General features: G+C 34.9%; 1 protein-coding gene across 1 annotated transcript; it reads left to right on the top strand.

The window, feature by feature from the left end:
* Positions 1-3,337: 3,337 nt before the first annotated feature.
* Positions 3,338-3,793, top strand: LOC311169570 (large ribosomal subunit protein uL24-like; the record flags this gene model as incomplete). Its single annotated transcript, XM_084231630.1, has 1 exon — positions 3,338-3,793. The coding sequence occupies exon 1, from the start codon at positions 3,368-3,370 to the stop codon at positions 3,791-3,793; it is 426 nt and encodes a 141-aa protein (XP_084087756.1). The 5' UTR covers positions 3,338-3,367.
* Between the last annotated feature and the right edge of the window lie 21,149 nt (positions 3,794-24,942).

Here is a 24,942-nt window from a genome sequence, read left to right as displayed (position 1 = left end):
AAGAAACCAAAAGCACTAATTAAAAGATATTTTTGCACTACTATGTTCATTGCCGCACTATTTATAAATAGTCCAGTTATGGAAACAACCCAAGTACGCAAGGACAGATGAGTGGCATTAGATGTGGTATATATACACAATGGAATACTACTTAGCTATATAAAAAAAGAAAAATATGAACTGTGGTCATTTGTAACAACATGGATAGAATTGGATGATATTATGCTAAGTGAAATAAATCAGAAAAGGAAAGACAAATATCAGATAGTTTTACCATATATGGAATATAGAAAAACAAAATAAAGGAACTGACAAAACTAAACCAAAACAGACCCTGGAAATAATACTACAGAATTGAGATTACTAGAAAGGGAGATAGAATGGGGATGTAAACAAAGGGAGAAAGGGTACCCAATGTTTTACAGTAAAGAATAATGGGTGCTTTGGTGGTTGATGTGGTATAATGACATACATTTGAGAAGGTATGAACCTATTCCCCAAAATCAAATACAGTGTTATAAACCAATGTTACCCAATTAAAATCACAGCAACATTCTCTGGAAAGGAGGATGTATATCTCAAGATTGGTTACACTAACCACCACATGGCCATGCAATTGCAAATGTGGTCATTTCACTTGAGCCACATGGGTTACAGGGGATGGATGGTTATCTGAAAAAAACAGGGTTCTTATAGAAACATAGAAGGTATGTATATATCTCTAACTCATGATGAAATATTTATGTGGCTCTAGGACCAGGCTGACTTAAAACAAAAACAAATTAACAAAAAAGAAACAGGCCTTGCTATTAATATAAAGATTTTCTGTTTTAGAAACTATCACATTTCATTATAGACCAACAAACACTGTGATTTTATTGAATTCCCAGCAATTTACCAGAACTAGGATACAAAGGAAAAGTGCAATCACAATCTATGTATGTAGGACAGCACATACATAGGCATTTTGAAGCAACCCAGTAAGTGGATTAATAGCAGCATTCTGGGTGCTATGCTATGTCTATACTCTAGAATAAAGGAGTTAAAGAATCTGTCATCTACAGAAAGAGATGGTTTCTATTAATTTATAATTTCATAAACAGAAAATAAGACTACAAAACACTATCATAATATATGACATATATTTATATATATAAAAATAAAATATTTTCTTTACAAAAGTATACATGTGGCAAAGTATCTTTCATTAATCACAACATTCCCCAAAATCTAATATATTAATCACAACATTCCTTGAGAGACATTATATTAGATACAGGTAAAGGTTTGAAATGATAGGTGCAGAAGCTATATATAAATATACAGGTACACACATAGGCAACTCATACATCAGTATCCCTAGAGAGCATGAGTATTCACACTTGCTTTCATTCCCTTACAAATCTAGAAATCAAGTCTAGATATTATAGGTGAAACTATATGGTGAACACAGAAATAGAATTTTGATTTGTACAGAAAAAACATATTTAGAAAATTGCTGTAGCATCCTCTAAATGTGCAATTTATTTTGAAATTGGAACATATTTTATCTACAGGGTATTCATTTTCTTAATAACTGAATCTGGCATAACTTGCTGAGAAGACAGCTTGCACTTGTACTAAAAGGAAACTCTTGTGATTATAGGTAGTTGAACATTTTAGAAGGGAAATCACTTAATCTACTCAATTTAGAGCTTAGAAGAATACATTAATGTGTAAAGGGGAGAAGACTTAAAGCATAAATGCTTTTAAAATATCTTCTCCCTAGATAAAAGTTATAGTACTATGGCTTTAAGCATATATTAAAAATTCAACAATATAGTCTTTTTCTTTGAATTATTTTAAGGCAGAATTCCTCAACCACAGCACTGCTGACATTTTGGATAGATAATTCTTTGTCATGGGGCTGTCCTGGGCACTGTAGTACGTATAGAAACATCCCTGACCTCTACTAGATGTCAATAGCACTTGTAACAATAAAGAAAAAACAGTCTGCGGACATTGTCAAACATCCCCTGGGGTACAAAATTGTCCCTGGTTTTAAATAAGTGTCTTAAGGAATAACTTCACCTCAATCTACATATTAATAATAATAACAAATAATTAAATTCCTATCTATAATTAGTTTGTTTTCAATGTATGAATGATCACTTGTGAAAAATAATAAACATGATGATTCCACGGATGAATTATGGAAATCATCAATAACTGTATAAATTAAGGAAACAAGGGTCATGGGAATGATAAGGCCAATAGAAATAAAATCAATTCAAAGGGATTAAAAAATTCATTATAGCATATAAAGATATCACTTATAACCCTGGACTTCTGATCCTCACCCAAAAAAAAAAAATCCAAATAACCCTCCCCAAAGTGGATTAAGATGTAGTATATTTGTACAATGGAATACTACTCAGCAATAACCTGGATAGAAATGGGGAGGATGATGCTAAGTGAAATGGACAGAAGGAGAAAGACAGATGGTTTCACTTAACATTTGTTTCACTTACATGTGAAATATAAAGAAACGCAACAAGGGTCAGTCAAAAATCAAATGAATAACAACCCTAGAAATCTGTCTGCAGATTTAAGTGTACCAGAGGGGAAGAAGGAGGGTAGAGCTCAAAGTGTGGAGGGGCTCCAGATGGCCTCTGGTGGAAGACAATGGGTGTTTTAGTGGTGGGCATGGTGGGTGTGTGAAGCATTTGAAGAAACGTATTCCTGTACAGACCTCTGAATAACATAAAGTGTTGTAAAACTAAGTTACCTCAATAAAATTAAAAATATATAATAAGAAAGTCTGACATAGTAGACTCAAATAAATATATTTTTTTAAGATATATTTATTTATACAAGAACCAGGATACAGGCCAGATGTGCGGGAGGGTGAGAAGATTCACAGAGACAGAGTGGGGAACAGAACAGGCAGACTGACGAAGTACACTGCTGAGAGGAGCAGCGGGCAAGACAGGAGAGGTCCGCAGCACCATGTGGGACCCTCAGCGGCCGGCCGGGATCAAACCAGCGCTGCAGAGGCTGTGAACAGCTTCACAGCACTGCGCTCAACCACCCGCGCAGGGGGAGGCCCAAATAAATATTTTAAATAAATGATTGAACATTTAATAAATGACTTCTGCTTCTTCTATCACCGTAAGAGCCAACATTCTATAGAGAACATCTTTTAGAAAGAATGTCCATCTAGGGCCTCCCCTGGTGGCACAGCGGTTGAGTGCTGGGCTGCGAAGCTGCCCACAGCCTCTGCAGCGCCGGTTCCAAAAGGGAAAATCATATATTCATTTTCATGTTCTTTGTTTCATAAAGAGCGATCAGCCCTTTTGCGGCCATCGCTAAAGCACCGGCGGCCAAAATGAAGTTCAATCCCTTTGTGACTTCTGACCGGAGCAAGAATCGTAATAGGCATTTCAATGCGCCTTCCCACATTCGTAGGAAGATCATGTCTTCCCCTCTTTCCAAAGAGCTGAGGCAGAATTACAATGTCCCATCCATGCCCATCCGGAAGGATGATGAAGTTCAGATTGTTCGGGGACATTATAAAGGACAGCAAATTGGCAAAGTAGTCCAGGTTTACAGGAAGAAATATGTCATCTACATTGAAAGAGTGCAGCGGGAGAAGACAAATGGCACAACCGTTCATGTGGGCATTCACCCCAGTAAGGTGGTTATCACTAGACTAAAGCTGGACAAAGACCACAAAAAGATCCTAGAATGCAAAGCCAAATCTCGCCAAGTAGGAAAGGAAAAGGGCAAATACAAGGAAGAAACAATTGAGTAGATGCAGGAATAAAATAGTCTTATATACAACTTTTATTAAAAACTGCTAAAATGAAAAAAAAAAAGCGATCAGTAAGTGTTCAATTCTGCCTCTATACTATAATAACCTTGAAAAGTTAACATACTAGAGTCATCCAGGTGCCATTCTCAGAAATTCAGATTTATTGGCCTAGATTGGGCCAGAACCAAAGCATTGAAGGCAATTCCAGTATGCAAACATTGCAATATAGACACATTTACAGTCATATAAGCACTCTCAGAAATGAGAGAGCTGAGTTAGTTATTTTTAAAAAACATCAGCTGATATCATTATTATCTGTTAGTATTGCTTATTAGATAAATGCTAATCATAAACCACAAGGCAACCTTTGTCAGTATATTTCAGCACAAACTCACAGATGAGAATTTTGGTTGCTGTATAGCAACATAAATTATGAATATCTTCCCTTTCCTCTCACTAAACTCTTTGTTAACACTGTTGAAATTTTGACACATTCTTTAATATTAAAACATTTAACAAATTTTTGTGGAAACCAAGATAGTTCTCTACTCCAACGTTTATGGCAACTCACACACAAAAAAAAAAAAGTAGAGAAAAACCTGGTTAATACCATTAAAAATCAATAGTCAAGATGTTCATGTTATAAAAAGATGACATGAAATTATCAAAAATTCTTAAGAAAATTAAGAACATAAAATGAAATGATCATCTCTTATCTAAATTCAGCCTTAGATCAATTTTTTCTGAAAATTGAACATATAGCTTTTGATCTAAAGAACATAAGGTAAAATCTAATCAAATAGGACTTCATCCAAGGAACTGCACAGCTTGTAATGCAGCTGCACCAATTGCAGGCATTTAAAGACCAATGGTCAAATAAAATTTAATATAAAGTACACCGACATGAAACTTACAGGTAACAGTTAACGCATGTTCTTTCTGAGTCTACAATAAAATGAGAAAAAAAAAAAAGAGCTTTCAATGAAATTAGTTAAAAGTGTAAACATCCAAGGACAAAGAGAATGAAATAGCTACAACATGTGAGGAACTAGGAGTCAACCGGGAGAGCAGCTGAGTCTGCAAGGGGGAAGCAAGTCTCAGGAAGTAAGTCTTTGAAAACCACAGGAGGGGATAAGCTCTGACTGCCAGTGTCTTCCTCCTTTGCCCCTGTGTCCTGACCCTATGTGGGTTCCTCCAAGGTCTTTGTGAGTAAAACCATCAGAGAAAACTCACCCCATCGTCAAGTCCAGAAATTAAAAAGATGTAACTCAGGAAATCCTAAAGGTTTTGTACACTATCACATAAAGGAATCTGAGAGAATGAATTCAATAGCTAATCAAGAAGCTGTAATAAAAGTGCAAAGCAGATGATCTCATTGAAATAGAGTTTAAGGTCTAGAAAATCAGAAAGTGTCCATTTTTGCTCTATCTTGATATCAAGGTTTGGCACATTGTATTAATAATTCTTCAACTACAGTGTGCTAGATTAATGAATCAAGCCTCTGATTTCTTCAATATCCTGGGGATTTTTCTGCCTCCTTAGCTATCCTGGCCTTAAAAAAATAAAAATAAAAAACTGGGATTTTTTTGTTAAAGTTAATTTGAGTAGTTATTTTTACTTTCAAGGAAATAATTTTAATAAAATATAATTGTATCAAAAGAGAAGAGTAGGGGCCTCCCTGGTGGTGTAGGGATTAAAATCTCAGCATTATCAAGCTATTGCCAGCTATTGCAGCACAAGTTCGATTCCAGCCCTGGAGCAACCCGCATGGCACAACAGACCTCTCCTGTCTCATCTGCTGCTCCCCTCAGAAGCATATTTTAGTAGATCTGCCTGTTCTGCTCCCCACTCTGTCTCTAGTGAATACTCTTACCCCCACACCTCTGGCTTACACCCCAGTTCTTATAAGCAAAAAATAAATAAGTCCTTTAAAAAAAAAGAGGAGAGTGATAGTTATGAGCCTGAGTATACAGAATTGGCTTTTCGAGTTGGACTGGAGGATAGTGAAGCAACTTCCATCCCAGAAAGGGAAAAATAATTGCTCTAAGTCAGTGAAGCAGTTCATTAAGCAATCTGTTTGAACAATTTGTCTCAAATATATGCCTGCCTAAGCTCAACATTCAATGGTAAAAAAAAAAAATTAGAATATCAGAATGTTTTCCCAGACTTCATTTAGGTCCTACATATGAGAGACAAGCTTTAATCCAAGCTTCTCCATGTGGAAACAGAATGTCTACTGCTAGTAGTATAAACGTGGCCATTAAGTTGTAACTTCTAAAACTCCTATCTAATGCACCCTAAAGAATTGCGAAAGTTGAATTCTCTCCCTTACACAGATATTTATGCTTGCAAAATTTAGAAAGGGACAACATTGGAGCAGCTGAGACTGGAACCCAACAAGAACCAGTAGAATGAGAAAACCCATCATCTTCAGGCTACTCTCAGAAATTTCTTGTTCTGAACTCCTTTGTTACCAAAGGTGTTAACTTTTCCCTACATGCCATTAAAGGAGATGTAGGCTGTGAGTACCAGGAAAGCTCTGCACTACTCTGTCAGCCTATTGCTTTATCCTGATTGGGCAGAGGCTTGAGCCACAAGGATTGAGCTAAAAGAGTGAACCCATGATGCCATATAAATTCCAATCTGTCTCAAAACTCTGATGCTACATTTAGTCTCTTCTTATAACTGAAATCATTGGACAAAGTTCAAAGATGAAAATATCAGAACAATTATCAACCAGCACTTTCCAGAAAAAAGTTAAAACATAAATAACACAGAAGAAAAGGAAATAATATTTTTGCAAATACAATAATAGATGTGTGTGGACTTTATTATACATAGAAAATATGAAGGGGAGAATTCTTCAGAAATTGTTGTTTATGATTGTTCTATAGGATTTAAATTCAATATTCCAATAATATAAAAAGTTTTAAATTTAGAAACTTGACTTCAAAAGATAGATCTCTACAATCTCAGCAAAGACTGTCTACAATACCATCTCTACAAAGACTGTCATGCATCTTGATACTCCTTTTTTCCCTTAACTGTAACTGATTTTGCCAATAGCTCATGTAAATATTGAGACACTAATACAACCCAGTGGTCCAAGCTGGATAAAATAGAGATATATAACTAAATCTAATCGTGACTCAAGACAACCATATACAACATTTAATGCACATATGATCTAAAGAAGAAAGCAGTTGGAACTTTTTTAGTAGACTTCTTGAATTTTAACTTCCATACCATCTGCCATTTTCTCTTCAAATAGTAGATGATATATAGCATGGTGGTAACCTTGAAATATGTCAAAGAAGTTAATTTTGGCTTACTGTATTCAGTTTTATATGCATTTGGGATTGCTTTAACCCATGGGTATATGGCTATGATTCAAAAATATGTATATAGTAAATATAAATCTTTCATCTACATGACATATAGTAACTTGAATAGGTTCTAGGTGGGATAAATCCTAAGTTCACAGGACAGTACTCACAGCAAGAAACAGAAATGGCACCATGTTAACACATTCTCAGTACATATCTGTCAACAAGTTTAATTTGGACTCCTAAAATACTCATCCCAGGGCATAATTGCCAAGCAATATTTTAGGTTTTGCCAAATTTCTGGAATTTTTTCAAAATCTCACAACAAGCTCTAAATTCTACTAGTGATATTTCCCTTCATCTTAATTTGTTTGGGTTGCAAAGGAAATGACATTTTCCAACATATTTCTAGCTTAAATGTGTGTTTTCTGCTATGCAAACATAATTTCTCATCTTGGAAAAACTCAACATTTCTAACTCTAAACAGTCTTATAGAAGCAGTAACTGTTCATGAAGTCTTTAAGACGCTTGGTCAAGGTCAAAGCTGAGCAAGGATAATAGAATTCACAAGACATTAGTGGTCCTTACACAATTAAACTTTTTTAAAACTCCTTATTTCTTTCATTTGATCTACAAAGAAACTGAGGTAGTAGAAATACTGTAATGCATTTATTTTTATGTCTCTGTTTGTTGTTTATTTTTTAATTCCCAAGAGTAATTTGCTCTTCCAACAATCTAGGAAGTAGATAAAGAACCACAAGAGATGGAGAAAGAAAAGAGAGATAAAACTTTTACACAAGCACTGGGTACAGTCAGAAGCACGGGAGGGTGAGAGAATTCATCAGAGCCAGAGCGGGGAGCAGAGCAGGCAGAAGGACCGAAGTACACTGTTGAGAGGAGCAGCGGGCAGCAGGAGAGGTCTGCGCGCCATGTGGGACCCTCCTCCGGTGGCTGGGGAGCAGCTGGGGATCGAACCAGCGCTGCAGAGGCTGCGGGCAGCTTCGCAACCCAGCACTCAACCAGTGCGCCACCGGGGAGGCCCTAAAACAAAGCATTTTCTAAAACCTTTAATCATGTAATAATTTTCAAAAATGCTTATTTGTTGATGGATCTTTTCTTTGTTTTAAATGGTAATTGTATTTGTCATCTCTGATAATGATTAGACAAATTGTATTTGTCATCTCTGATAATGATTAGTGATAATGATTAGACCTAAGCCACTATGGACAAGGTGGCTTAAGCAAAAGAAATTTATATTTCTGAAAACTGACAAGGTTCATCAGAGTCAGTTTCTGATAACTCTCTTCCAAATTTGGAGGTGATCACTTCCTATGTGCCCACACAACATGGCGAGGAAGAAAAATCTCTCATAAATTACAAGGACACCAGTTCTACAAGGACACTTCCTACAAAGATACCACAAGGATCAGGATCTCGCTCTTGTGACCTCTTTTAACACCCACAAACACCCATCTCCAAATAGCATGCAATGTTGGAGTTCAGGGTACAATATTCCATAACGGCAATATCCTACCTACCAGAGCCAAAGGGTCTCTACACAATATGACTGACATAGAAACTGGGAAGTTATCTAGTGAACAATTCTTTAACGCGAACACTCTTGAACTTCCCCTTCAGTCAAAAGGAAGTATATACTATATGTTAATGCTTAGGATTATTAAAAACCTTCTTGTCCTGCTTTGTGGAGATAGTAAAATTATACAGCACAGTCTCAGGAAAATTCTTTTGTAGAAAAACCAATAAGCCCGTGATACATGTTGAACATTTCAGTATATTCATTTGTTCAAGCAATTCATGTTCCAGACTGGATTATCTTCAATATAGCTTCAACAACAAAAGAAAAAGCACCCATAAAAGAAGCAAATCAAACAGCAAATATTTTCTGAGCTCCTATTATGTGAAACCATTACTAGTCATTATTAAGAGGGCTCTTCCACAAGATCTATATGGCTATTTCCAATAGTTCGTAGTTCCAATAAACACCATACATCCAAAGTTTTGTGTAATGACCATATTGTTCCACATGAGGCTTTTCCACTGTGCCCTTTATTGCTAATATAAAATGAAAGGCTTGTTGCGTCAACGAAAGAAATGGATCAAGAAGCAAAATATACTACATACAGAAGAAGAACAAGTTCTCCTAAAAATTTGCTTAAAATTTCTATAATTTCACTCTCTCCTTTTCCAAAGTGAAAAGGCAAAAAGGCTTACAAGAACATTTTCTACACTGTAACATTTCCCAAAAGTACCTCCTGAGAAGAAAACCTGGTTTATTTTACCAAGCTTCAAAAGAAAACTCTATTAAATTTTCTATTTCTTAAGTATTGGGTCTAATATTAGCTAATAATATGAACTTTAGTTAGTCATTTTGCAGTTCTCTCATATATAAAAACAAGGCTTTGAATGAGAAAATGTCACCCAATCTGTTTCAGTTGTGGAATGCTACAATCTGGTTGTTAAAGTTTATTTTTAGCCATGTAAGATACAGTGACATTATAGAATTTTCTATCCTACATTACAGCCCAAAACTTCATACCAATGTGTCAAAGTTTAATACATGCTTGTAACTGTTTAATTGTTTCTCTTAAGAGGAAAAAGAGAAAGACTCTATGGGAAGAATTGAAATTATTTTCCTCTCAGGCTGTAAGTGAATAAGAATTAAGTTATTCAGTATCCCAGGTTCTCAGTGTGCTGACATATCTCAAGGGATAGCTTGGACATTTTAATTGCCTCTGTTACACAAAGCCTTCCCAGCTTGTATTGTCAAAAAGTGCTACAGTAGTTTAACCCAAATGTGTTTGAGGCCCCAGGGTTTCCCTATACAAGTACCAGTGGAAGCTTAAGCACTAAGACTGGGTTTATGTCAAAGATCATATTTTCTCTCCTGTATATACCAAGCTCTAAGAATGAGTTTTCATAAACGTTTATTTGTCCCTTTTTGAAAACCCTTAAAAACTGGGAATGTGGTAATGTATTAAAATTATATTCCATGAAACAAAACGTTTTTTCCCTAAGTTTCCAGACTTCTCATATGCCACATTTTTCAACCTTATTCTTTTTGCAGTATTTGCTTTTCACTTTCTGAATGTTTCCTCTGGTTAGACATGGCATTTTGTCCTTGAGAAGTGAGTGCAAGTTACTATATTTTCCTTCTCAGCCATCTCATGAGACAGGCAATGAAATGCCAAGAATAATGTAAACTATACAGGAAAATACCATGACGTACTACACCTAGAAATATCTCAGCTTAATAGGTGTTGTGCCATTAACGGTGAATTTTATGGAGGTAAGAAGATGTAAATCTGTCATGTAGACAAAGATTTACAATAATACCCACTTCAGTGGATGATTTTCATCACAGTTAGGAGCGTCAGGCAACGTGCGTGTTTCTACAGTCTCTAAGTTATGAAGCCCTCATCATATTAATCCAAGGTTGGTATCTTGACCTTGCTGGAGTTGATACTGATGATGTAGTTTGCCACTCTTCCCTCCATTATCACTATGTAATTTCAGTCAGTGTAGTGGAGTTTCAGTTAAATGAAATTGATTTAAAACACTAGTCAGAACAACTTATTTAATAATAATTTTCTACAAATGTGGTTTTTATTATGGCCACGGTATTAACATATATGTCACTTATAATATATCTACACATAGCCTTCCTTTTCAAAAGATATGCACAATATATTACTGTAAGAAAATATCTGTGTTTGCATTTCAAAATTGATTTCACAGTTGTAACAGAAGAATGAATATTATCTTTAGCTATTAACAGAAGTCACTAGAAGGCAAATGCTTATTCAGTAAGTTACTCATAGATTTGGAGGAAACAATTCCACTGGCAAAAGAATAAGAACTAGAAACAAGTGTTCCAATCTTATTTTAAATAAATCAAGAGTTATTTTAACAGAAAAAGTACATCAAGTCTATTAAACACTTTTGGTCACAAATTTGAAATTCTAAATATGCCAGATAAACAATTATTTTTTAAACTCATACTCCACTCATCTATTTCTATATATTTAGACACTACAAAATAAGTGAGAGAATAATGGGATATGATTTTAACATAAATTTATACAATATTTATCATATATATGTACATTAAAATACTTTCAAGTGGCAATTTCAGGTCACTGTCTATACTGGAGTCCTATTCATGAGTTTACAAAAGGTACTCACTGAATATGATATGAAAGTTTAGGGCAAAACTACATAGATGACTTTCTTATACATATGTATATTCTAGAATACACTAAGGCAGGAGTGAGATAGAAAATTCACAGTGTAAGCCACCTTGGCAAGTACTGGAACTGAATGCTGACAGGAGGGCATAAGGCATACCAGGGGTCAGAATTCTGCAGATTGTTGATTGACTGGTGTTCTCCCAAAAGTAAGAATATGAGCAAAAATTACATAAGCAGGAGCAGAGAGTAAACTGAAGCAAAACCAAATATGGAATAAAGCCAGAACTCTGCAAAAGGAATATTCTGAGATTATTTTCATTCCATCCTCTACTAGAGCCACAGTGCCTTCTCTGTATGCAGTCCAGAGTTCTAGTGAATAAGGGAGGTAAGCAAACTGCAGGGACCATGTTGGAGGATATCCATAATTTCTAAAACACAATGATGTGGAAAGTCCAGTGGAGTCTCAATGGGGGTTTAAGCCAGGAGAGAGTTGCAGAAGGATTAAAACAAGACCATCTCCCTCTTCAATCAAGATACAAAGGCATGAGGAAGAGTATTGATCCATGATACTGGTCTACCAATGTGCATTGTGTTTGCTTTTTAGAACAAAATTTACAGGCCTCCCTGGTAGCTCAAGGGGTTAAGATGCAACCTGTAAAGCTATCCGCAGCCACTGCAGCCCAAGTTTGATCCCCAGCCGGGGATCAACCCACATGGCACAGCAGACCTTTCCTGACCACCCGCTGCTGCCCTCAGCAATGTATTTCCATCAATCTGCCTGTTCTGGTCCCCACTCTGTCTCTGGTGAATCCTCTCACCCCATCACCCTGCACCTCTGACCTGTGCCCCAGTTTTTGTATGCATAAATAAATAAATCTTTAAAAAAAAAACTAAAATAAATTTACAAGATGTGTTAGGATGAACATAAAACATACCCCATTGGGCATGATTTTAGATAAACATATCAATAGAGGAGAGTTGGCTGAACATATGAGATATTAACATATAATAATATATAATAAAACAAATTTAGAAATTCATAAATTTAACACCTGGTGGCTACATGACTGTCAACATGTGTCTAAAAATTTTAAGATTTTATTTAATTTTTAACTATTGAGTTTTATTAAACCTAATTATGTTTCTTCACAGAAAACAAATCACACATTGTTACTAAAGAAGACATAGTATTAATATATGTAATTAGCATCTTAAACTGCAGTTTTCATTATTCAATTCAACTCAGACAGGAAAACATGGCATTCACACACTTCAGTTTTAGTCATTTCTAAGCATTTTGGGATTGATGATGAGCATCTGGGTGTTTGCCACATTATTTTGGGAGATTTAGGATGAAGAGGAAGAGCACATATGATGTGATAAATTCATTATTTCATTAGCTATCTCAGTAATGTAGATTTATATTAGAATTAATTTATTGTAAACCATCTACATGTTCAATGACAGATGACCAGATTAAGGAGATGTGGTTTATATACAAATACTATTCAGCTATTAAAAAAGATGAACTCTTGCCATTGGCAATGATATGAATAAAATTGGAGGGGATTATGCAAAGTCAAATAAGCTAGCAGGAGAAAGACAAACTCTTATTCAGTAAGCTACTCATGGATTTGGGGAAAACAATTCCACATACAATATAACAACCACCAGAAACAAGTATTTCAATCTTATTTTAAATTTAAAAATTAAATAAATTATTTTAAATTTATTTTAAGTAAATAATTTAAAATATTTACTTTAAATATAACATGATTTTAGTCATGTGGAATATAGAAAAACAAAACAAGGGAAGTGACAAAAACTAAAGTAAAACAAAGTACAGGAATATAACCACAGATTTTTGGCAAATAGAGGGGAAAAGAAGGGATAGGAACAAAGTGGAGAGGCGCCCAATTGTATATGATAAAGGGTGTTCTGGTGGTGGGTGGGCCATGGAAATAAACATCTGCGGAGGTGTGATCCTATTCCCCTAAATCAAATACAGTGCTAGAAAACAATGTTACCTCAATAATAATTTTAAACCAAACATATTCTTATATTCTTTCTATATACTTTCCCCTTTAAGCACTAATTCTTTAAATTTTTATATATCCAATGAAGAAAAAGAATACATATTCATGACATATATATGTTTAAATTTCCTTTCATATTTATGTACAGATAAAAGTAGTTCAAAAGGATATGTTCTAAATCTATTGCCCAGGAGAAGCACCAAGACAGAAAGATTTCAAGATGAAATAAGAGTACAAAATGTAATTTGTGATACCTTATTTTAGAGATTCACAATGCTATCTTTACATTGTAAAGTTTCTGGAAAATTATGCAATAAAGAAAACTTTCAGTACATCTAACCCAAAACACTGCCAATTCACTTACCCATAAAACTCTTTTTAAAAATCTATTATCAAGACATTTTGAAAGCTATTTGAATTAATGGCATTTAAAATCTTTATATCAATATGGGCCTTGAGAGAATGTTTAATATAGAAAATACTTGTAGGTAGCTTAAAGATATAATATACAATCCTGTTCAATAAAATATTGGTCAGTTGAAATATTAAAATATCATTCAATAAAATGATTCAGTTGAAATATTTCTCTTTTAACTTTGGATGTTCATGTAAACTCCTTCGCTTCTGTATCATTCTGAGAACCCAGCATTACAACAAAAAATTCACAGGCATCAATAAGTAAAAGCGATGGCTAACAGAACCACAATGTACAACCCTTTCCTTGATCACGGTTCTTTCAAACCATCCACTTTTCTATAGCAGGAAATAACACCACAAAATTAGCAAGACAACCAAATTGTATTTTGCCCATTACCAATAATGCCACTTCCAGTTATAAGAAGTGGAAAACCTCTAATTGTTTTTCATATTTCTCCAATCCCAACATACCCACAATATCCCATTTATATGTTAAGGTACTAATGAAGTCATCTGTACAGCCACACTCAGAAATTATAATTATTGTACTGAAATTTAATTTTGGAATTAACTTTAATCAAAAACAGCTCATTCCATCTTTCAATATTCTGATAGTTAAGAAAATTCCTTAAAGCCTGACCATAAGGAATCCAGGGAATAGTCTCCAGAGGTACAATCTGAGATTTATAGAGAATAAAAACATGTATATGATATATGAACATATTATGAGAGGTTCAGCAGCCATATGTTTTCAACCATATCCTCTCTGCCATGTTATGTTTCTCTGGTTTGATTCTAGTATTTACCTACAAAGCAAACAGTAACAGCAAACTTGCCACTGTCTCTCCTCTGTCCCATTCCTCAGATGACATTATGTAATTTTTCAGGTAAAGACCATAGATGATCATTGCAGTTTACTAACAGGACTCCATTCACACTTAGCCCCAGTTTGACTTATGGCATAAAGTTATGACCTATTCTCAATATATATTTAGTAATGTGCCTAAAGTTAATGGTTGGCATACTGTCCCTTATCCAGTGACATCTTCTTCTACTGGCATGTGTAACTTTGATTCTGGTCCCAAGACAAGCAGATTAGACAAAAGAAAAACATATGCATTCCCACTTTCCCCTTTCATATTCAATATAGTTAAGTGACAAAACCAGCCTTTCAAATCCCGTACTTATTTTTAATAGGAAATGCTTTAATTTCCCATTTAATTTTCAATGAATACTCAACAAGTCAAAGAACGTGATATGTTTGCCTAATATTATACTTTCCTGTACATTGGTAGCTAAAAATGACTTCGTTCATCAAAAGAAATATCTTGGTGGGTCAAACTGACTCTTTCCAATTCCTGAACTGCATTCTCTACAGTCTTTTCTCCTACAGGATTTGCAAAACCAGGAATAAAATCCATATACATGCACACATACATACATACATACATACATACATACATACATATAAATATATCAATTTCAGTTAGTACCCATTGGTAACTCTCAGGAATGACACTGGCAAGAGAATCAATTGGTCGACTTGCCGGCTCTAGGGGAAGTGGATATCTGTCCTTAGCAAACTGTGTCCACAACCACGTCTGGGTAATTTCTTGCCTATCAATATTAGTCTCTTTGGTGCAAAAGGAATGTATTATCCGTCATTGGGCCCCATCATGCATACAGGAGCCACTGTTTCATTTTGTGAGCCACATGGATAATTCTAGGGCTCTCACTAAGGTGTCATTTATCCTTTTCCTTCATACTTCTTTTCAGTTTTCTCAATCACTTACTTATCAGAGATTTTCCTGACTACTTTTTGAGTAAATGCTATTCTCATTTACCATTTCATACACAGTACCACAATCTCTCACATGTTCTGTCCCCATTTTCCTGCATTACTTTTCTCTAAAGCTTTTTATCAACATGTAACTTATTATATTTATTTAATGTGTTTATTAACACTCTCCTCTGTAAAATATAAGCACCATCCCAATAAGAAACTGTTCTTGATTCTTCACTGCTAAATCCTTAGCGCTTAGACGTCTAACAGATAGTATATTAATGTTTTATGGTTGAATGAAAAACATCATTAAGTGTTGAAATTTTTCTAACTGAAAATCACCCTTACAGATTCATAAATTGAAACCACAATAGGTATTTCCAAAGCCTGTCCTCCAGCTGGCCTAATGAAAGCCAGCTGTGGATATTCCTCAGGGTATGAATGTTTCAACCCTCAAATAGCATTTCTTTATGCTACATCTTTTTCTGCTGTGATAGGATATGCCCCTAGTGGTTTATTTATCTTTTTTACAATTTCCACACCCTTTCACGAAGGCGTAACTGAGCTACAATTTTTAAACTCCTTTTAAATTGGTTTTCTTCTTTCTCTTACAAATAAAAGGTTGTTACTGGATCTGGCTACATTCTTTCGTTTTACTTTAATTTCTGGTCCAGATATTTACTTCCCTAATACATTTCTGTACATTTTCCCTGTGGGGATAGTAAAAGAAGTAAAGTGAATGAGTTCTGGGCCTGCTACAAACATGCATTGTTTGAAAAAGTCTTACCTATCTTCAACTCCACTGTAACAGTGGTCAGCTGCATAGATCCTGGAGCCAGAACATCTGGATTCCAAATCTAACTCTACAATTTACTAACTGCATTGTCTTGGACAAGTTACTGACCCTGCACCTTAACTTCACAGCTATAAAATAAAAACAGTAATAGTATATCTGGGATTATTTTAGGGATTAAATTACTACATAGTAGACATTCTATAACAGTTGAGTTATAATCCCATGCTGGAGGTATTCTATTAGATGAACATTCTACCCAGACTTGTACTCAATGTAATTTGTTCCTACTAAGCTCCCATTTGAAATCTTTTTTCTTTCCATGAGAACACTGGTTCTCAAAGTGTTTACCCTGGGCAACATCATCAACTTCACTGGAAACTCATTAGAAATACAAACTCTTAGGTCCCACCCAGACTTACTGATCAGAAACTCTAGGGGTAGACAAATCCATTTGTTTTAATTAGCCCTGCATGTGATTCTGATGTTCAAGCTTTAAAACCACTGCCTTACACTCCTAATTCCATTTTTTAAATTATATTCTCCCAGTGAAAGGGCAGTAACCCTGTAACTTTATCACCTTGAAAATTATGCATTTTTTCTTTTATGCTTATCTTCCTATCCTTTTGCATTAAAATATATTAAAATTCTGTAAAACCCCGTGATGTAAATATCATACCCTCCTGTGAGGTAGTTGCCCAGTTACTTATTATGTTCTACACATTATGACCTAATAGATCTGGATGTATGTTGCACATCAAGATTATTAAAAAGGAGTATCTAATGTACAACCAAAGCTGAGAACACTGCTCTGTGCTCTTGTTTCAGCACAAGGGATAATGAATTTAACTTTTCCTGGATATTAATATGGAACAGTGTTTCCCTGGTGGTTTAAATTATTTAGGTCCTTGTTATAAATACAAATTCTAAGGCCCCCATCGAAGTCCCAGTAAATCAGAATTTTCAAGAAAGCCCAAGAAGTGGTATTTTTTAACAAGTACCCTAGGTGATTCTTCTCATTATGGAAATTTAAGAAAGAGTGATAAATCAAAAATAAATATGTATGATTTTTGCTACTTTTCATTCAGGGTCAAGAATATTATCTGGATTAGGGGCCGGACTCCCTGGTGGTGTAGACGGTTGAGCGCCACACTGTGAAGCTGTCCGCAGCCTCTGTGGCACAGGTTCGATCCCAGACAGCCTGTGAGAATCCCACATGGTGCGGCAGACCACTCCTGTCTTACTCACTACTCCCCTCAGCAGTGTATTTCATCAGTCCGCCTGTTCTGTTCCCCACTCTGTCTCTGGTGAATCTTCTCACCCTCCTGCACATCTGGCCTGTACCCCAGTTCTTGTATAAAAATTAATAAATCCTTAAAAAAAAGAATATTATCTAAATTAGGCACTAAAACTAAAATTACATCTCTTAGCTTTCACGTTTTTACCTTTTTACTAATTAATTATGTCATAAACCAAATAATTGTTCTGTTTAGATTCTCAAGGGAAGAAAGTGTGTGATTTGGATTTGTATTTTAGAATAAAAAAGCTCCACAGCAGTTTTCAGTAAGAATGAAATCTAAATTCCTTGCTAACCTTGAAAAATTACTTGCTTGCTCAGTTAGGAAGAATCATCAAGTTCATTATTTCATGCATAAAAATTCTTACTGTTCTAAAAACAAATTTAAGTTAAAATGAACATTTATTTTAATTGAAATAAAATTTCATTTAGAGATTATAACCTTACCTGTTATATTATAATTAAATACCAATTAATTATAACAAAGCTAGCATTTGTGAGGGTAAATATTTATTTGGCAAGAAGGATTACAAAATTCAAATTAAAACACCAAGAAATTTAATTTGTCAAAATTACCATAAAACTTGCACTAGGTCTCTTTGGGATTAATGAGACAAAACTCTATATAGTAGTAACATTACAGGGTAACTATGTATTTCTAATGCAATAAATGTGATTTTCTCTATTAAATACACAGCTTTTAGTATTTCACTTGTAATAGTTATCTCACTAAGTGACAAGAAGTACATTCATTAGGTTATATAATTTAATCTATTATCATGAAATGTATTCTGCTTTATAGATACTTAAAATGCCTGAATTCATTTCACCAGATTTGGAACTCATTCAGAGAACACAGTTTCTGAAACTTTAATCTTAATTGAGATCATTTGGCTGAGGCAAAATGCATCTGTAGCCAGGCTTAAAGATCATGGCTACCTAAAAACTGTCAGATACTATTTCCACCCCCCCTGAATTATTAAGCAACTATGACTGTGTCAATCAGTGTAAATTTTAAGGTAGAGAGAGTTCAGAAAGTGTATCCATTCTAGCTATTAAACATTAACGCACATAATTAACAGACTGCAAAATAGTAATTTATCAAAACTGCTTCATGAAAACCCAAAGTTTAAATGAATGACATATAATCATTTTAAACAAAGAGAAGCAGTAGAGTTTCGCACTTTTTAATATGGTCCGAAAGTCACATGAAATCACTGAAATCTGCCCTGCTGACCTTCATGGGGGAGTTCTATCCTAAACTGTTCTCACCAAAATGCCTTGAGCTTTCTATTGCCACCTTCCCACCTAATGCCCAATGGTTGTAGCTGACCTTTCCATCAAATGTGGCCCTTCTGCCTCCCTCCCTCCCTTCTCTCTTCAGGGTGACAACTAATCTAATTAAGCAGCTGTGACTAAACCCAAGGTGATTGTTAAACACACTTCTCACACGCTAATGTGTACACGCATCAACTTTGTATCTTGTCAAGTGATACTTCCAATTCAATAAGTGGACTTTGTAGTTTTATAAGCTCCCAAGTGATGCTAGGATCCTGCTGGTGCACAGGTCACATTTTAAGGAGAAATGGCTTTTATCAAGTTAGTTCAGTGTCTGTGCAGTCTAGTCCAAAGACTCAGTGCTTCAGAAAAATACAGATTGCAGTATTTAATTCCAGGCCTACTGAATCTAAATGTCTGAGAGATGAGCCCAGGAATCTACAATTTAAATAATCTACCCAGGTGATTCCTGTACTAAAGGCAAAATTACAGGTTCATTTCCAATCCTGTCCCAGGTCTTCCATATCATAACATGCATGCCCTAGTCCAAAGAAGCAAATCAAATAATGGAGGCAGTAGATAAAATGACAGGTTAGGGGAGAAATCACTTTGGAAGAGTAGGACACTTAAATCATCATTGATGCCCTGTCTTCATTCAAAACAGAAAAGCAACCCTTTTATTTTCTCTGGAGTAGAGCACCTTGGAGATTACATAAGAATTTCTTTAAAAATAAAGTTCTTTTGTACCACTAGCAATAGGGGAAGTGTTTGCCAGAGCATGTGAGTCTCTGAGTTATCTCACTTGGCTATCTCCAGCTGCCAATTTTCTCTTATTGACATCGCTTCCATTTACCATTACTTGGCACCACATGGCAGGTGCTAAGTCATTGCCGGTAATTACATGCTTCAGTAGAAACTTAGATCCTGCCTGCTCAGGAGAGTGTAAAAGCTGTCATGAAAGTTTAAAAATAGAGACTCAACCATGTGGCCTCTCAAAAGATCTACATGCAGCTTTCAACAGTAACATTTCAACAGAAGTGAATATGCTCCAAATTGAGCAGTTTTCTCTAAAAATGTAAAGATCAAAATGTAAAGATGTACCCAGGTTAGTATTTTATGGAAACATCTCAAAAAAATAGCTATAAGTGAAATGATATTTGGAAAGTACCACAGAAACATGTAAAGATAGACTTTATGCAGCATTTACCCTCCATCCTCACTGTGATCTCCCCAAAGGAAAGTAAACAACTAAGATCAATTTTGTTCACTTGCTCAGTTTAAAGGTTTGTTCCTTTGCAGATAGGTATGTCAAGCATATTGAGACATTTCTGAAAGGAAGAGATATTTTGGGTAATATTTCTTTCAAACATTACTTTCAGTGTTTTCCAAATGAGTTTGATTTTAAGCATGGTGTGTTTTGTTGCTCAAAGCAGAATCTGGAAGACAAGATTTCACAAATCCTGTGCAGAGGTATGCAATTTAGAAATCTGACAATTTTAGAAATGTGTAAGGATTCAAGTCAAATTTAGTTTACTCTAAATTACTCTACCTAACCCTAGGGAAAATCAAGTAAAGAAAGAATTCTTTGACATCTTGGAAGAAAAATGGTCATTGCTATAGTACCTGCAGACATGTATGTACAGCAAAAATGAAAGGAGAGGGAAAAGGTTAAAAAAGAAAATGGATCCAACTAAATTAGAATTCTAGTATGTAACATCATATGCTACGTGATGATGATGTAAAAGTTGGGCGATAAATTTTCTTAATTTGCTTGATCTCAACTAAATAGCTCTTCTAGTAATTATTTCAATTCTCTACTTCATTTCATAAATGAAATGTTTTTTTAAGGTATGTCAATAAATGAAAATTAAATTCTGCTTCCACAAAACAAAAATCAATCTAGTTGTAAGATACAAAATTAGATAATGTGGAGGGTGAAATTATAAATAAGAAATCATCCTTTCAAAATACTGTGAACTAGCATCTGAGGAGTGAAGCTTCCTAATAAGAGAATCCTGCAAATATATACATATATTAGTAAAAAGGATGTAAATGATGAATGAGGGCAGAGCATGTTAATGGGGTTCAAATCAGTGACACCATCAGGTTGGGAATCAAGCACTGTCTTCTGGGGTGATTGCTTTATGAAAGAAACCTTGATGATGATGTAGGACTTTAGAAGGATTAATTAGAAAATTAAGATCTAGCAGTAACTACAACAAACAGATGTATCTGCTTGAACTGTGGGTTTGATTTCCTTTAAGGCTCACATAAGGCAGAAGTAGAATCTAAGATGGTCCAAACAGAATACAGTGCCATAATCAATTACCAGTCTCTCCATGTGAAAAGAGGATAAGCTTGGAAATACAAGTACATTAAAGATATATTTGCCACACATATATCGGGGGGGGGGGAGAACCTGTAGGATACATAAGAAAATGGAAAATAATAGTATCTACTAGTTATTTAATCCCCAAGTTGCTACTGCAGTATCCTGGCTACTTATGTACATAGTATATTTTCACAGATCTTCACAAAGTCCTTACGAGGAAAATATTTGTGTCACTTTTTAAAATCTTACAATAGAGAAAGACCTTGAAAGGTTAAGAAACTTATCCAGGGACACAAAAGTAATAGGCAGCAATGTGTCCCCCCAGTTAACTAACTTCAAGGCCAATGCAATTTCCCATATATACATTGCCTCTGGTAGAAAATAGTGCCAGGGAGGAGCCTGATAACATATGTCTCCAGAGACTAGAGCAGCACTTGTAAAATAACTTTAGACTCTTCTGGTTGCTCAGTGACCTTATTAAAAAAAAAAAAAAAGGTGCCACAAAGCATAAATTGAATATGCCCCATTACCCTGCATATGGTGAGATTATGTCCCATAAAATATTTGGATTTCCATAATATTTTTTAATAGCAATGATTTTTTTTAATTATAAACACCATACCCATAAAGTTTTTGTATCAGAAATTCCATGGTTCATTAAATTATTGAATTTGGTCATTTCTTTTCTTCCAATTAAAAAAAATACACACACAAAGACTCCAGTTAAATAATGCTCTAAATAAAAAAAAAATGCACAATACCTTAGTTTCTCAGGCTTCTTATGCTTTAGCTTATACAAATCTACAACAGTCTTCTTAAAAAAATCATTATTTTAAGGAGAAAGAGACATGCTACTTTGGTGTACTCATATACACATGAGTATTATGAATAATTCTACAGTTTTGTGTTGTTATGTATTGATATAATTGCTGTTTACTCTAGTATTTCTCTTCTTCCCCTTTGAGAAGCCAGCATACGAGACTTCTGCTGCTTGTCCAGAGCCAGAAACTCATTATGATAGCAGCCCTGGAAGGCAGTGTTGGGAACCAAACTGTGAAATTGTGATTCCTCGAGTGGAGTGTGCGAAGCACTATATATATTGCTAGTTTTCTAATGGATTGAAACACACAATCACAGTAAACAGAAAACCCTGAAGGCTGATTTTGTGTGTGTATTTATTTCAGAGGTGTTCAAGAAAAATTAATCAGGGAGGGAAATTTATTAAAATGTTCCCTTAGCTGAGATAGCTGCTCTAACATTTACTTTTCATTGATATTTAACATGTATTTTGACTATTGTTTTACACTTTAACTTTTTAAAAGAACTCACTTTGACAGAGAATATCAGGGGGGAAAGATTGTGAAACTTGCCAGCTAACTTTGGCAAAAAGTTATAATAAATCAGGTCTTTAGTTTTCTGTCATCTTGGATTATTTTGGGAATCAAGTGGCCAAAATAGTTAACTCCCCCACTGAAATTTTCCTGCTTGAATTATATAAGAAAAAAGATAGCTTAAATCAATATAATGTTGTTCCTTCTATTGAACCTTAATATGTACAAAGGTAATTCTGAAGCTCATGAACTATTTGATGTAAGTTGCAAACCTAGCTAATTTAGTCAATACAAACTCAATGACAACCTCAAAGAAACTCATCAAGCTATGATTGCCAGAATAAATAAATTCATAGAAATTGGTCCCTCTCTTTTGTTTTATATTTGTTCTTATAACAACAAAAGGAAAACTTGCATGTAAAAGACTCAAGTGATGAGACAATGGTATTTTGATTGGTATTAGCCATGAGATGTTAGAGAGATTAGCATAACTCAAGGGTAAAGGCATTAAATGCATTTAAGTGTGAAGAATAACCAAATGATAACTGTCACATATCTGAATCATCTCAGTCATTCTTTCCTAATTATTTTTCCCTTTCTATATCTATCATGCATCTTTCCAGGTCAGATTCTCTATAAAGGTCCCTCCTCCCCTTATCGTACTCTGGCCTTTTCTTTGGCTCTCAAGCAGGGATTGAAAAGCTTCTGCCTGTTTACCAAGGTCATATACCAATGTAAAGGTAAATTTAATTTGGGGAGTGAAGTAGAAACAAAATAATATTAAAATTTTAAAAAGTATGTTAACAATTTGAATTAAACTTAGAAAAGTAAAAAAAAAAATGTATATAGAAATTAACAACTCTTTAGAAGAGCCCTGAAATAAGTGTAATGTGACTTTTTGAACCATTAAAATAAGGAAATATGATAGTCAAGCAGGTGCTCTCATATGTAACTTATGGAAGATAATAAATTAGAAGATTCCTTTTGTAAAAATGATTTTCCAGTTTTTCAAAACTTAAAATGATTGTATTCTATAATCCAATTACCTTAACTTTGGTGTAAAGATAGATTTAAAAAATTAGGAAAGTCATAAGGAAAAGTTAACATACAAAAAAATATTTGGTACAACAAATTAAAAGTCATTAATATTGTAACATGGAAAAGTATACTTATTAATAATACTAAACAAAAATAAGCAATTGCATCTGGTAATAAATATAAAAAATTCATGCCAAGAAAATGTGGGGAAAAATACATTAAGGAGTTTGATTCTGTGAAATCTTTGACAGTGAATCATTTTAATGCATTGCATTTTAATCCAATCAATGTTATGCTTTGTACTTATATAGTAAAAATAATTCCTTTAAAGCAAAATTTCCTGGCAGGGAGTAGCAAAAACCATTGGGATCTCCCAATAACCATCCTCTCATTTTCTACAAAAATTTCCTCTGGGCACATGGCCACCAAAATAATCTGTCATACCCCTGTCTCCTTTGTAGTCAGGCATGTCATCAAGCATCTGACTAAGTCCTGGCCAAGTGCTGTGAGTGGGCAGCACTATGTGGCAGCTTCCTGGATCCTCTTAATAGGCAGCTGTCACTGACTATCCGCCCATTTCCACATTCCTTCCTCCTGTTACCTTAGGGTGTAGAAGCCAACTCGGACAAGGACCACAGCTAAGTGTTGAGACAAAGTAGTGTGAACTGTAAGGCTCCTGGTTCCTTCAAGAAAATGCAGAGCAGAGTCCTGGCTTGTCTGTCCCTGGCCTTTCTCTATGAAAGGGAGTAATGAAAGAATTATCTTGTATAAACCACCAATTGTTTTCATTGTTCTTTTACTCACAGAAGAATTTCAACTCACTAAATGCAGAGGGGTTACCCCAAAAGTCATCTACTTGTAATAGCTCAGCCATAATCAGTTGAAATAGTTGAGAGCAAGGAAGGGACAATAATAACAGGGCAATAGGACTCTAAAAAGATTGTCCAAATTGATTCTAGGGGATTCAAATTAGCTGGCAAGATCTAGACATACCAGTACCTCTGTATCAGGCATTCTCAGTGGGGGTGACATAACCCCTAACAATGAAAATTGTGTCTTGGCAACAAAAATAAATGAGATGTTACAATGGTTTGTGAATCTCCAACACACCACAGTACATAAATGAACATACAATATGTCTGTTGTTAGTAACATTTCCTGGGAGTGGGGTCTAGCAGAGGAAAAGACTCTAAAATACTCCTTAGGACAGGGGTAATGATGAAAAAATAAAAAGATTGAGAAACACAGCTCAATGAGAAACACCCTCTCCAGTCTGTTGTGTAGCAAACAAATCCTACTTATTCTCTTCC

Source organism: Talpa europaea, assembly GCF_964194135.1.
Source record: "Talpa europaea genome assembly, chromosome: 4".
Classification (NCBI taxonomy): domain Eukaryota; kingdom Metazoa; phylum Chordata; class Mammalia; order Eulipotyphla; family Talpidae; genus Talpa; species Talpa europaea.
This window is presented reverse-complemented; position numbering and strand designations above follow the sequence as displayed.